General features: G+C 57.0%; 1 protein-coding gene across 1 annotated transcript in view; it reads right to left on the bottom strand.

The window, feature by feature from the left end:
- TBX5 (T-box transcription factor 5) overlaps positions 1–7,903 on the bottom strand; it is a 62,211-nt gene extending 54,308 nt beyond the window's left edge. The window contains exons 1-4 of the mRNA XM_075534572.1: positions 7,757–7,903; positions 5,968–6,062; positions 3,773–3,892; positions 2,664–2,811 (exon numbers count right to left, since the gene is read on the bottom strand). Coding sequence (XP_075390687.1) covers positions 2,664–2,811; positions 3,773–3,892; positions 5,968–6,062; positions 7,757–7,903 — 510 coding nt within the window. The remainder of the gene's footprint in view (positions 1–2,663; positions 2,812–3,772; positions 3,893–5,967; positions 6,063–7,756) is intronic.
- Between the last annotated feature and the right edge of the window lie 7,139 nt (positions 7,904–15,042).

The following is a 15,042-nucleotide window of genomic DNA, read 5'->3' as shown; positions in this document are numbered from 1 at the left end:
GCCGGCCTGTGAGCAAGCAGCATCTTTCCTAGTAAAACGCGGTTTGTTGTTCTAAAGACTGCGCTTTTCACAGCCCAGCAGGCCGTAACGCTAATATTTATCCAAACGCTCCCAACACGCGCACACACCCGTGCAATGGGCGGATTACCCGGTGTACCGCCCTGGAAATCGGGCCTGCCTTTTCCCCCTACCTGCCCACCCTCCGCCCCAAGACCCCAACGCGGAGCATCGGAGGTCGCCTGTGCGTCTTTGATTATTTGCATGGATGACCCTGGGGCAAAATTCTTGGGTCAACGCGGGAGGAAGGGCCTCAGGAGGAGGAGGGGGAAGGGAGTCCTAGCCCGGCCGGGGGAGGGGCGACAAGCTAACTCTAACCTCCACACCCCCACTCACACTGGGCTGCGCACTCTAATCTCAGGCCACCGGACTGGGCCGCCTCCCTGGCCGATAGCGACGCCGGCCTGGGCGGCGTGGCGACAGAGAGACGCAGCGGGGGGAGTGGGGGGACAGTAACCCCGGCCCGGCTGGGCCATCCCCAGAGCTTAGCCAAATTGCTTTGACGGCCTGCGACAGCATAGAGACAGCAGTGTGAGGGCGATCTAATGGCTCCTAATTCCATGAGGGTGTGCGGAGAGCCCTAGGTCTGGGGCGGGGAAAGGAGGCAGTGGGGAGTAATGTCTGTTCAGAGGACCTGCCCTACTCCTGCCTTGGAAGGACCTGAAATTGGCAAGGGGGTGAACCCACTGGGTTGAGAGTCTTGTGGAGTCCTGGGGCAGCATCATGGGGGCTGAAGCCTGTCTCACTTCATGGCACAAGATCTCCCAGAGCTCCTAGAATCCAAAGCATGCCAACATCAGACCTTCTTTCTGGCCGGCACTTACACCTAACACATAGGATCAATGCTAACAGGTTGCCCCCTCTAGCCCCCAGTCCCCCCACCACACACACACACACACACACACACACACACACACACCTCAGCCCCCATGTCACCAGTCAGTGGCCTACACCAGCCCCAGAGGTCTCTGAACAATGGGAAATGGGAGGACCATTCCGGCAACTTGGCTTAAACAGGACAGGACAGAGGTTGGCCTTTCCACCCTCTGGGCACTTATACACAGGCATGGCTGGACAGACTCCTCTCCCCAAAGCTAAGCTAAATCATCCAGCCCCTCACCACCAACCAGCCACCCCCCACCACAGCAGGTGTCTGATTTGCATCTTCCCCAGACCCCCTGCCTACCTTCAAAGTTTCCAATCTGCTGCCCCAACTTGAGGACCTATGTCTGCTGCAGGCTTGGTTTTTCTCTGGAAAAGGCAGCAGCTTGCTGAGCCGGGGAACCACTTTGGGAAATCGGATGTGGTCTCAAGTCCCTGAGGCTGGTCCCCACCCTGCTGGGGCTCAGGGCTGACCAGGCAAGGCCTGTGTGGTGCTTGTCCCCTCTGGGTTGCTCAGAGAAGCAAAGGAGCAGGAGCTACCAAGCCCACCAGGGATGTGTGTGTGTGTGTGTGTGTGTGTGCAAAAATTGTAAGGGGGGAGGAGATTCCATTATCTTTCATTCTGTTTTTCCACAGAATTCTTGAGGTCCCTTATTCTGAAGGGCTCATCACCTTAAGGGGGTTTTAGACATTGGATCGGAGGGGCAGTGCTTTCCCTGGTCATTGTCGCCCAGATTGACTTGGGAACATTTCCCCAAAACCAAACCAACTAACTACTGTTGAGGAACTAGTTCAAAATTTCATTAATTTTTTTTTTTTGTGGTGGGCAGGGCATAGGGTAGGATGAAGCAGGAAAGATGGAACCCTATCTTACTGGAAGATGCGGTTGCACACTTAGCCCTTTTCTCTCTTTCACACACACACACACACACACACACACAGACACACCAATGTGTCTGCAACTCTCCTCTACAGCCTCTCTCTTGGGCCCAAGCTAAACTAACTCAACATTGAGGGCCCTGGTCCAGGCTTGCCTGAGCTGATCCTGGCGGTGGAGGCTGGGCATTGGGGGGAAATGGGGGCCGAGTTTTCTTCACAGAGGTTGATGTAAAAGAGAAGATGGATGCCCTGTGGGGTTTCCCCCAATAGTAAGGCAGGGTTTGCAAGAAGGGGTGAGGGGTCTGGTGATACTCTTTGGACACACCTGTCTGCAGTCTGTGCTGACTATTCGCTGGCCTTGACTGTTTTCCACAGTCCCCTCCTCCCCCATCCCAGATGGGGCTGGGGCAAAGGTCCGGTGTCTGTCTGTCCTAAGGTGGGCTGCACAAGGCATCCATGAGAGTCTCCAACAAAGGGTCCACAACAGGGACCCTGGGACACTGTCCAGGAGAGCTGTCCCTGTCCTCCAGTCAGCAGGGGAAGCGCCGAAGAACCAGACAGTGACTTAGGGACCTATGTCCGGGAGCGAGGCAGGAGCAATCAGATAAAAAAGAAAACTGAATTGGATGGTGAGAGAAACGAAGGAAAGGGAAAGACAGGCTTGATGGCAAAGGGAGAGAAAGGAAAGGTCGAGTGGGAGGCGGAGAGAGGACTAGCACAGGGATGGAGCCAGGAACGAGAGAAACAAAGAGGAGAAAGGAAACGGGCAAGGAAGTGGGGGCGAGGCGCTGGGGACGACGCGGAGTGGGCGGTGCACGCGCCGCGCAGACGCTCCCGGTACTTACGTGCCCAAACGGATCCAGGTGGTTGTTGGTGAGTTTGAGTTTCTGGAAAGAGACCAACTGCCGCATCCAGTGCGCCCCGGTGGCCGGCGAGTCTGGGTGCACGTAGAGGCGGCCCGGCATGGCGGGCTCCGCTTTGCCGGTCACAGACCTGGGCCAAAGAGAGATGTGACCACCAGCCGGCGCGACGTGGAGTTTATGCTCCGCGGCGCGGCCGGCTTGGGCCTGCTTGGGTCCCCTCAAAGCCCGGTGCCAGAGACCAGGCAGCCTTGACCAGGCGCCTGTCGCTTCCGCCTCATTCGTCCGCAGGGGCGGGAGCACCCCATGATAGTCCTGGCTCCTTAGGAATGATGCGGATCCTGGGAGAGGAGACGTTAAGGGAACCTCTGGAAAACGACTTGAGCCCTCTGAGCAGCCAGGAGAGCAGTGGAAGGAACGAACAGAGCAACGGCTCTCCTTTCTTGCCTGTTTGAATTCCAGTGGCACGGGCCGTTTTGCTATTTCATAAACGGGTGCCTTCAAAAGCAGGTCTCTCGTAAAAAATAACTATAAATGGCTTTAAGCCCCCAGAAAAAAATACCTCCAGTGATTGGTAACAATACCTTATAATAAAAAAAAATTCCTCACGACCTGTGGGTCTGATATGTATAACTACCTTGCTTACTGGAGCCTCCGTTTTCTCATCCAGAAAAAGGGAAGTAAACGAAAACTTTCTCTTCCTTCACCTTATCACTGTCAGGAAAGTTCTGAAACTAAAGTCCTGGTCAGGAAAACTCTGCCACCAACGCCAAGCCATCAAGTCCGTTCGGACTGGAAGCAACATTCTCCAGCAGAGCCCAGTGGCTCACTAGGGTTTCCGAGGCTGTAAACCCTCCTGAGAGCACACAGCCTCATCTTTCTCTCCAGGATCAGCTGGTAGGTTCCAAAGGTCGACTTTGTCCTTAGCAGCCGCAGTGCCTACACAGCCTGCTAGGACATGGGAACTCCTGGTGCCAAGGTTAGGATCATAGAAGCCTCCAGCACACAGCAAGGACTAACAATAGGTTGGAACGCGGTAGCTGGGTGGCTACTTTGACCCCCTCTACCTTTCCCCCCTTCCCTCAGTCGCTTACCATTTATTATCTGCGAACTTGTATCTGTGGTCGTCAGCGGGAACGATGTCCATGAGGAGAATGTACTTGGTTTTGGGGTTAAGACCTGTCGCCTTCACCTTGTAACTTGGGAACATCCGCCTAGGATGAAGAGCCGAAAGGAGAAGGGGAAAGGGAAGGAGGCCCTGTTACTGCCAATATTTGGACACGCGGGCCCGCGGATTTTAAGGAAAGTGGGTCGCGGAAGACTAACTGGTAGTATCCGCTCCGCTTGAGCGCTCAGATCCATCTCGGGTTTCCCCGTTAGTTGCGGGGTGGCCGAAAGGGAGCGGAGGAGAAAGAGCGCAGCAGGCGGAAAATGGAAACCAGGAGGCGAGCGGTTGTGGGGACCATCCACGTTTCCTTCTTGCTTTTTTGCCAGAGCCAGGCACCTACATTGGGGTGAGCAGGGCTTATTAGGTACAAAGTAGCCAGTCTTTGGGCCCTGCCAGGGGCGTTGGACCTTCCCAAGGTGTCAGGACAACACCCAGGTGTGCGTGGCCTGTAGAGACGCCCTCGCGACGGCACGTGCGTGGGTGACCACGCCTCTTGCCAGATCGTGGGGACGCTTGCTTCCCGAAATCCAGATCGGTGACTGGACTTTCTTTCTAAATGTTCCAACTTTCCCTGGAAGCCTAGCAGGCTTCCTAGTCAAGAAATTCCCAACCCATCCGGAGTGGGGAACCGGAGGAGCTGAGCCCTGAACTAGGATCCGGTGGATGGAAAGGCAGCGCGCGCGGGGGCCCGCACTGCGCGCATTCCCGCGTTTTCTAGGGTGCACAGGCGCCTTAAGCAGGGCTCCGCAGGGCTGGCCAAGGAGTGGAAGGATTCGTCCCTGGGACTTGGCTCACTCAGGGATGGCGGGAAGGGGCGCTTGGAGGCCTCTCTCCCTGGAGCCGCTCCGCGTTTACTGCCAGGCCCGCCTGGAGGCGGAGGCGCAGGCAGCTGCTCAGGCCTTTTATAGAGAAATCCTCTGCGCTCAGACGGGCTGGGGAGAGACCGGCCTGGTGTTTCGTTCTTTGGCGAACGGGGCAGAAGCCCTCCATTCGCTGGTGTAAACAGTCGCGCCTCCTCGTTCATCAGGCCTCCAGGCGGGGGTGGAGGGGAGCCGAGGTTGTTTAATTTTGAATAATAATAAATGTCACTGTTTCTCGTTTACTGCCAGAGGCTTGGCTAGAGAGGGTGGGGGGGGGGGCTGGTCAAGAGGCTTCTTTCTCCCTATTCACACAGCCGGCGACCCAACCCTACGGGCCTGTCCCTTCGCTGGTCCTCCAGGACGACCTGGACTCGAGGTCTTCCAAGACGCAGAGGGCCTGATGGGGCCAGTAAGATCCCCGGCTCTGCATGCACACTCGCTTCGCGAGGGTACACACACACTTAGAGAGCTGCACCACTGGTCCCACGACACCACCCCCCCCCCTTAGTCAAGCATTGGGAGCTAGAAGTTTCCAGCGTTTAAGAGGAACTTCAGCGAGAATCCTGGCGAAGCTGCGTGTTTATCGGTGTCTGTATATAGAGGCCGGGCCGAGCGCCGGTTCGGTTTCAAAGGCTCCGCCTGCTTTCTATAAACAATGAAAGAGGTAGCGAATACAGTCCGAGTTTGACCGTGGACGGGTGGGAAGCTGGAACCATTCCAAGGTCACCGAGGGCAGGAAGCTTAGTAAGCGGGGACAGCAGTGAAGAACCAGGGGTGAGACTCCTTGAAGCCCAAAGCCGGTGCAGTTCCAGGTTTTCTCTGAGCTGGTCCGCTCCCCTTCAGTCGCCCCCTCCCCCGCCACTCCTCTCTCAGCTCTTTCTCCCCTTACCAGTCAGCCCAGCGAGTATGGCCGCCCCTACCCCACCCACCCACCCACTTTCTCCTGTCCACTCCACAACTGGCCAGCGGAAGGAAAGCACAAGTTTCAGGTATTGAGAGTTTCCCTAATTCACCCCACCTGCTTGAGATGGATGGGGTAGGGAGATGGGGGTGGGGGAAGAACTGTGTTTTTCCAAAAAGAACTGAATCCAACCAACTGCCCCCCCCCCCCATCTCTCTCCTGTCCTGTGCTTCAGGATGGCTCTCTTTTCCTACTTCTTTGGGTCTCTGCCGGGGAAGGGGGGTGGCCACCTTCTCTCCTCCTCCACCTCCTCCCTCTCTCCCACAGCGTCCCAATTGTTCCATCCAAGTGACCACGCACCTTCCGGCCTTTGTTATGATCATCTCTGTGCCCACGTCGTGGAACTTCAGCCACAGCTCACGCTCGTGGAGGAACACCTTGATCCCTTCCATGCCCTGCAGGAAGCGGCGAGCAGTCAGACCCAGGCCCAGACAGCAGCCAGGGGCGAGGGGACGGGCTGGCCCCAGTGTGGAGCACCGATCTCCAAGAAAACACAGGGGGCTGCTCCTTCCGACCTGAAGCCCTGTGGGCAGGAAGGTTGGGAGCCTCCAGTCCGCTGGGCAGTATGCAGGAGGGGAAGAAGGGAGGTACTGGGAAGCCAGCGGCAGCTCTGGCCCTGGCCCTGCTCTCTGAGTCTGCTCAGCCCCGGGAGTTGGTTTGCAATAACCTCCTGATGTCCCAGCGTCCTCTCCTTCTAAGCAGCTCTTGGACCGCTAAGGAATAATTAATTCCTCCATCTTCCTCCCCCATTTTCCAGGGTGCCCGTGGGAGGAAGAGACCAGGGGAAAACATCAGGTCTATTTCAATTCCCTTTCGTTGAGGAGCAGGAGTGTGGATGGGTGTCTGGATCTAGAGAAAGCCCACTCGGGATCATTTTAGACAAATTCTCCCAGTGTACACACAGATGTGCAAATACTGCTAACATGTATATTTATTCTCCACCGCTGTGGGTGCAGATATGAAAGCCTGTGACTTTTCTAATTAAAAATCTTTGTATTTGCCATAATCTGATCTCATAACCCAGAGGGTGGTGTGTGGGGGGGTGGGGGGGGGAATAATTCTCAATGCCCTTACTGCAAAGCCTTCCCTGGTCCATCCCAGCGCCAGCCAGCTCGGATCCTGCCCAGCTGTTTTGTTTAAGGGGTGCTAGGTGAAGCCATTTAACCTTGCCACCCGCGACGAAGTTATTTTACAAAACCAATGCCAAAAATAAAAATCATGTACAAAGCGTCTGCTTTGGGAGAGTGTTTAAGCTTCAAATCAATGGATTTGCGTTTTTCTCTTTAAAAAAGAAAAACCTGGGGAGTGATCGCAGGGTCTCCCTGCTTCCCTACAAAGGTCACATGAGCCTCGGAGCACAAATAAGAAACCTGTATCGGCCAGAAAGATCATCGAATGGAATGGAAGGTATTCCTTCTGTTCCAACACCTCTCTGATCAGCTCTACCCGCTGAGCGCCATCTGGCACCGAGTGCCAAGAGCGTAGAAGTCCATGAGGCAGAGGCGCTGGAAGGCTCCGCGTTCTGTTGGGGGCCCAGCGCGGGTCTGCTGAGCCTGCAGCCCCGCCGTCCTCCCCGTGTGTTCAGAGGCCAGGCTCGGCCAGGCCAGGCCCCAACCGCAAGACAAATGGTGCTGGGTGCAGGACTGGGCCCTGGTTTTCGGAGGCCCGTGCAGGCAGAGGCTAGGCAAGATCTAAAGAGGGGTCAAGCCATCGCTCACGACGACCTGAAGCGGCCGCTGACCCGGCCCTTAATGAGCCCTGTGCAGGGCTGAGTCTATACCTAGCGAATTAGCCGGCGGTCTCTAGTTAGTCTCCAATGCTGGATAATGAAGGTTGTTCTAAAATAGAGATGTGCACCTTTCCCCCCAGCTCCCTGGCATCAGAATCATTCCTTCAACAAGGTGGATTTGTTCCTGCTTGGGGAGGCTGATCCCATAACAGCGGGGTGAGTGGGAGTTATTTTTATTTTATTTTTTTTAAGAGAGAGCACAAGAGATAAAACAGGCCATGGATTTCTCCACCCCCCACCCCACCCCCGCCCCCTCTGGCAGGTTTCAGTCAAAGGGACCCAGGTCTCAGGGCTTCTTACCTGCTGGGTGAAGGCAGCCTGTGGGGACGATGGGGACTTGTTGGGGACCCCCAAGGCGCTCTCAGGTTTGGAATCACAGGGCAAGTCCTTTGTGTCCGGCTCCAGGGGTGTGTGAGCCAGGCCAAAGCCCTCGTCCGCGTCCGCCATAGTGCACCCCAGGCCGGGTGCCCGCGCCGGGATCTGCTCTGAGGACAGCAAGGGCAGAAAACCCGGCCAGCGCGTTTGGAGATGTCCTTCTAGAACAGGAGGGAGCGGTCTGCCTCCTCCGGTATTCCACACCGAGTCCCTCTGCCCTTTGCTACCAGTGTTCTACGGCCACTCCGCACTGTCTGGCTAAAGCCCCACTGGAGCGTCAGATCCCGCGGGGGGCAGGCCCGCATCTCCCCTGCACCTTAAGCAGGCCCCCCAGATAAGCACACTGCCCGTCAAATCTGTCTGGACTTTTGGAAGAGCCAATAAAGATAAGGAGTCGGTATTTTTGGAAGCCATTGGGTACGAACCAAAACAAAACAAAACCCAGTGTCCCTTTGAGACATTTTTTTAAGTCCAATTACACAAGGTCGACAACGGGCCTCTTTATGAGACACCTAGCAGGAGGGATCTTTTTCTGCATGGGGCCACATGCTGGAACGGACCCGCTTCTTGCAAAAGTTAAAACCCTGGAGGGGAGAGAGGGAGGTGATGAGAAAAGCCTGGTCCTAAAGAGAATGTGTGGTATCTGTATCCTCACGTATCCACGCAGCGCTCTCCAATTACTGCCGGCCTTTATTTAAAAGTAAAAGCCCTCTCCGTCCCCTAACCTGAAGAGAGAACGCTTAAAAATTAAGGCGTTCGGCTAGACAGAAGGCTGGCGGCGAAAGAACGTGACTTCGCAGCAGATCCCAAAGACTGCCACTGGCAGTGCTCAGCAGCCGGCCGAGGGGCGCCTTCTGCGGCTTCCTTGGCTCGGCTCTCCAGTCTCCAGCGGGCATTTTGTGAAGCGGCCGGGCCTGGGCTTTTCAGAGTTTCAGCCCGGCCTGCTTCAATGGGCTTCTGGGCCCAGGCTGAGGCTTGGCCCGACAAAATTGGCTGGAGCGCCCAGTGGTGTCCTAGCAGCCCTCAGGTTCTGAGTAGGAACCCGAAAATAGAACAGCCAGAGACATTTAAGTCCCCTGAGCCTACCTCCTGTTCTCGGATCGCCTTCCAATTTCGCCCACCTTCCTAAGTAAGGATTGCGCTCTTCAAAATCAAGAAGACGGAGAGGCAGATGCAAAGGACACTCCCCGCCCCAATACCTTAGCAGTCCTCTAAGAGAAAGCCTGCACCCGGACACCTCCTCCATCACAGCGGCAAGAGTCCCAGAAATGGGGCCCAGGCCTCCAGGAAGCTTGCTGAAACTCGACCAGCGGTTGGGGTAGGAGTGATTAGAGCCCCGCAGTCTTCTATCGCAACAAAAGGGATGGGGGCTGGTGACTGGTGCCCCCACAAGCGCTCCCATTCTCTCCTGGCCCCTGGGAGGCTTCACCCCACTCTCTCTCTCTCTCTCTTCACCCCATTCTCTCTCCAGGATCCAGGCCAGCTCAGGGCTGGTGCAACCGAACAAGACATAAGTGACAGCACCAGGCCCTGCGGTCTACTATCCTCCGCGCTGCTCTCGCGGACACAGACGCCTCCGCGCTCGGCTCCACGCGCCGCCCAGGAGCTCTCGGGCGCCCTAAGGTTCTGCCAAGATCGGGCGCCCAGATCGTCCTAGACCAGGCGGCTGGCGTCCCTCATTCGCGCCGCCAGGCACCCTCCCAAGCCTCCCGCGCCAGCTGCGGGGCGGGTTACCTCGCTGGGTGACGCCGGCGCATTCACTGCGTCCACGCTCGCTCGCTCCTAGCAGGGAAGCCGGTGGTGAGGCGGGGGCGCGGGCATAGTGGCTCCCCGGTGAGGCGAGGCGGGGGACGGCTGGCTCAGGCTAGTAGCTACTGCTCCCTACAAAGGAACACCCACCGCCGCTGGAGCCTCGGCGGCGACTGCCCACCTCCAACACACCTCCTCCGCGCTCGCTCTCCCTAAATACTTCCAAGTGGCCTGGCGCCAGGAGGGCTCCAAAGGACGGGAAAGCCACTACCTTCGGACGAGCGCAACCGAAGCGTCTCGGGGCCGCCCCGCTCGCTCCACTGGAGGGAAAGTTGGGAGAAAGGAGGGAGCAGGGCGAGTGGTCAGGGTTAAAACTCTGGAATCCGAGATGGAGGTAAGAGGGTCTCTCTCTCTCTCTCTCTCTCTCTCTCTCTCTCTCTCTCTCTCTCTCTCTCTCTCTCTCTCTCTTTCTCTCTCTCTCCTCTCTCTCTCTGTCTCTCCCTCCCTCCCTTCCTCCCTCCTCCTCTCTCTCCTCTCCTCTCCTCACGGTTTCTCTCTCTTTCAGGAATACAGGCAGACCCAGCGGAGCGCGGTGACGTTGGGCTGCCTGATGCTTGGAAAGTTCTGAAATCGCTTGGGCGACTGCTCACAGTGCCCGCCGCCTCTCCCTCTCCCTCTCCCTCTCTCTCCCCTCTCCCTCCCTCCCTCCCTCCCCCACCACCTTTCCCACCAGATTTCCCCGAACACTCAAACCACCACGCGACTCACCAGCCCAGGCCTCCCGGTCTCCCCCTCCTCCCACCCCCTTCCCCACCTCCATCCATCTCTGCTTCTCCCAGAGCAAGCGCCTTGGCTGCAAAGAACCTGCCGGAATCATCGCCAACCCGGCCGGCTTCTGCTTGGGAAGTGGTCTCTCAGTGACGCCGGCTGCCGGCTGTAGCGGCGAGGGGAGCACGAACATTCTGCGCGAGCACGCGCGCACACACACACGCGCGCGCGCGCACACACACACACACACACACACACTCACCGCGCGCCTCCTAGGCTGCCTCCGCCGGGATTCTCTGTTGCGGGGCTGACCTCTAGGGCTTAGAGCTGCCAGGCAGAACCACGCCACCCTGGCCCGCGCTGGCGGGACTGACCTCTCACTACACCTCGCTCATCACCCGGACTTCTCAGTGACTCGGGGTGAAGGCAGAGTGAAGGTGCGTTTGGATGGGGGCCTGAGATTTTTAAAACCCCAAGAAATCGCCGGGGAGCCCTCTCACCCCAATGGCGAGTACGTGTGCTGGTGCCCCCAGACTTCTCGGATTTGAGTCCTAGATAGGGCAGTGTCGGGGTATGTGAAAACAGCCTTACCGGCATTGGGGTCTGCCTGAGATGGTCATCTCCCCTCGACCCTTCTTCCCGCCCTCCCCCTCCTTGAAGCATATTTTGAGGGTCGGGTTGAAGAGGTCACGGGAAGCAAGTGTAAACACGCCGCGGTCTGTATCTTCTCCGCCTGAGAGGAGCCAGCCAAGGATGCCACGTAGTGCGCATGGGATTTGGAATAAATGCCAAAGGTCCCATTCTCTGCGCTCCCCTCACCTCCTGTACCTTCCTCTCCCAGTTCTTTCCCCACTCAGAGAGAGACCAGACCCTTCACCACCCAGAGCAGCGCCAGCTAACCTCACAGCTCAGGAGGGGCACAGCGTGAAGTGACTGTCCTACCTCCTACAGAACGTTGGCACAGCCAGAGAGCAACCCAGTCACCTCCCAGGTTCCTTGTCCCACAGGCCCTTGCCAAAGTCGGTCATTTGCAAAGAGGCCCTCAGCTGATGAACGCCAAGCCTTTGAGCTACCGCCTCTGCAGTCTAAAGCCAAAAAGCAAAATAGGGCCTCAGGAGCCTGGTTCACAGCGGGTCTGCTGCAGGGAGGGAGATCTCTAAAAGAAAGATCCTTCCAATCCCTTTAAATTCTCAGAGATTTGCGGATAAAATAAATTCCCATAAATAATCGGTAGGCCCCTCCGGAGAGGGAAAAGGTAGACTCCTCCAAGTCATGGTCCAGCCAAATTCGCTTAGCGCCTGAAGCACAGGTTGTGCAGCCAGTGCGCGGGACACCAAGCTCTATCTGGATTTGTACCTGGCCCAGCTGACACACGCTGCCATAACGCCAGAGAATAAATAGGTGGTTTCGATCCTGCCGCGGAGGGAAGCTAATGCCCAGCCAGGCCAAGTTCGAGCAGGGGAAAAAACTGTTACCATTCACCCGCCCCTTTAGTTCGTTTGGGGGATACTCACCTCCCCAAATCCCACCGCCTCTTTCCAGAGCAGAATCCAAGAGTGGCGCCTGACTGGGGAGTGGGTCTTCAGATGAAATGTGCAAAGAAGCCCCCCAAAAGCGACCCTTTAGGGGCCAGGTCTCTCTCCAGGAACTGTCAAGGCATGCTAGTACCTCCCAGCTCGTGGTTGGTTTGTGGTCTCCGACAAATTAAATATTACTGTTTATTACCAGGCCTACCCTAATAAAAGAAAGAGGCAACCAGGCGATACCGACTATCTCACCAGCCGCTGCACCTATAGGACGTGGAGACGTCACCAGTCACGCAACTGGCCCGCTTGAGCGCTGTCACACGCCCGACTGGGGCCTGAGGCTGCGTGAGGTTCAGGTCTCTGTGGCTTCATCTCTTAGTCCTGGGTTTGCACAGAGCCCAGTCCTGCCCCCTCCGGTCCGGTCCGGGAATAAAGAACGAAATAAATAAATGCAGCCCTCTGGGGGATGGGAGTGGAGCGCATTGGGCACAAAGAGAGCAGAGATCAATTTTAGGGGGAAGAAGGAAGGAAGCCTTAGGGAAGGAAGGGGGATAGAAGCCCACCTCAACCCTCATTGGAAAGAAATCAAGTCTTTCTGGAGAGAGAAGGTCTTTTGGCAAGGGATTGTTCTGATTTTTCAAGTTTCTTGTCTGAGAAGGAGTTCTCTCTGGTACAAGAGTTTTGATCAGGTTCCAGCTAGCTGGTTGGTGTAGAAGCAATTGCAGGGTTATTGATAGGAGTGAGAAACCACCGTTGCTTAACAGTTTCTTGCTAAGAGAAAAACCCATTCATCCCCAGACCCCCATTAGCTTGAGCTCCAAGCTACTCAGTCCCGAGTTGGCCCGCGGGGGGCGGGGGGAGGGCGGCGAATGGGTGGGTGGAGGTGCCGAGAAGGCTAATTTCTACAGAGAGAAATTTCAGCGCCAGGGCCCGCCGAGGGACAAGGCCCTCAATTTTGTTTTGTCGGGATGATGGTTTCTGCTTGGGGTCTGGGTCAGTGGACAGAATTTCTAAGCAGCCCGGTGGCGGAAGCGCGCAACCCTTGGAGCGCAGCTGCCAACCCCCTAGGTTCAGTTGCGAAACGTACCGCGTAGACGCCCCTGGCGGCCCCAAGAATGATCGGAGGGCCCTCCGGAAGGGTAAGTCCCGCGCCCAGAGGCCCCTCACCCCGAAAGCCCGGCGTCCGAGTCTGCGCTTGGCCCCAGCCTTGGGGTCCGATCTCAGGGGGGAAAGCGCAGCCTGCCTCCAGGGCCGCCGTCTGGCTGCAGGCCCGGCCCGCCCGCAGCTAGAGCGGCCGCGGACTCGGCGGGAGCGCGACCGGCCGGGGCAGCTTCGGGATCCAAGGTCAGGCCCGCGGGGAGAGCGGGCGGTGGCTTACAGCCCCAGCCTGGGGCGCCCGCCGGAGGGCTGCGCGGCCGCAGCCCCGGCCGTTTGCAGCGAGCAGAACCCGCGTCCCTCCCCGGGGCCAGGCCGCAGAGGTTTCGGAGCTGCGCTTTCGTTTCCCAACTTATTAATAAGGCTCCTTGCCCAGCCCAATGCGAAGCAGTGCTTGCTCCCGGAGGCCAAGAACGCGACCCCAAATCTGTCTCTCAAACGCCCCTAAGAGCTCCGATTTGACTTCGGAGCGGAGGGAGCCCAGAAACTGAGGCCGCGGCCCAGCGAGGCTGGAAGGTGAAGGCGAGCCTGGCGCTGGAAGCTTTCTGGCCCGGCTCCTCTCGCGTCCTCTGCGGGGGCTCTTGCCACAGCCCGCCCCGGCTCACCACGGACTCCGCACGGGCATCCCAGGCCCTGCGGAGCCCGCATCATCTGGCGTGACCAACGGAAGCCTTCCAGGAGAATCAAGTCTCCCCATTCTTTTCGGTCCAGCGGACTGCACCCCACAATCGCCCCCCTTTTTGAGGGGTGTTCTGATGCTCTCCCCCACTTGCTTCCCAGTTCGATGATCCCTTTCTTCCTAGATGTAATTTCCTTTCTGTTTTATTTTTTGGGGGGGGATCCCTGTCCCAATTTTGAAAATGCCATCGATCAGGAGCAGAAAAGTAGGACCATTTTCGCAACACGAAACAATAAACAAAGCAAACCTGCAAGAGACAGTAACTGCTGCCGTTTCCTCATTCATTGGGGCACTTCTGTGTGTAAGGAAGTTGGAGTCTCCCAAACCATCGTCTTTCTTTCCTTGCAAAAGCCGCCTCTGGGAAAATCCCCGTTTTACACTGTGTCCTCCCCAGACCTCCGATCTTTGCTGGGGGGGGGGGGGTGCGGAGAGTGAAGAAAAGTTCAGCTGGAGCTGGGAGGAAAAATTAATATGAATACAATACCAATAAAATGGTGGGAGAAAAAACATGAACTTTAACCAACTCCGTTGGCAAAAGGGAGTAAGTCGCAGGGTGGGATGTGCTGTGGGACTTCCCTGGGGTCAGCTTCCCTCTTGCCAGCTTGCTTTCTTTTTTCCCAAGACCATCACATCTCCTGACTCAAGGTTCCAGTCAGCTCCTGCTTCTTTTGACGGACAGTCTCTGACAGCCAACCTGGCTGGGGGTGTGATGGTCCTTTCCAGGTCCCAGGGCCCCTCTGATTTTTCCCTCCAGGAATTCTGGAGGGAATTATTCAAGTTGGAGGTGTTTCTGGTACTCTGGGGACTAGTCCTCTGCCCAGGCTGAGTTGGGTGGTGGTAAATGGTCTTTGGAAGGAGGGAGCATCTCTCTAGGGGCCCCTGCTGATACCAATGCTGGGACATTTCAGCCAACTCCAGAGCGTGGAGGAAATTGAAGCCAGGGGGACTTGGGGACCTAGAAAGACTGGGGCTTCTAAACGGCCCCCCCCCAATGCCTGAGGAAGAGCAGGATGAGGGGCTTAGGAGATGAGAATTTGGGGCTGCCTTCCCCCCCCCCCTGCCCCAGCCCCAAAACACTGCAGCCCACCGAAAGGCCTGTGTCCAAGTCGTGTCTACACCACCAGCTTTTGAGCAGCCACCACAAAGGGTGTGGAGAGCAAAGAATCTAGGACTCTACCCTCTCCGGGATGGAACCTCCACAAATTACCCACAGTCTGAGGTGCTGGGGGTGGGGGTGAGGGGTAGATGTCTGGACACTCCACCCTCAACTCAAAGGTGCAATGGAAACTCGGGAGCCAGCACTCTCTGGGGCTCTGGAAAGACAGATTTTCTTT

This window comes from Tenrec ecaudatus, chromosome 16 (genome assembly GCF_050624435.1).
Source record: "Tenrec ecaudatus isolate mTenEca1 chromosome 16, mTenEca1.hap1, whole genome shotgun sequence".
Taxonomy (NCBI): domain Eukaryota; kingdom Metazoa; phylum Chordata; class Mammalia; order Afrosoricida; family Tenrecidae; genus Tenrec; species Tenrec ecaudatus.
The sequence above is the reverse complement of the archived record's forward strand: the minus strand, read 5'-3'. Positions and strand labels throughout refer to the sequence as shown.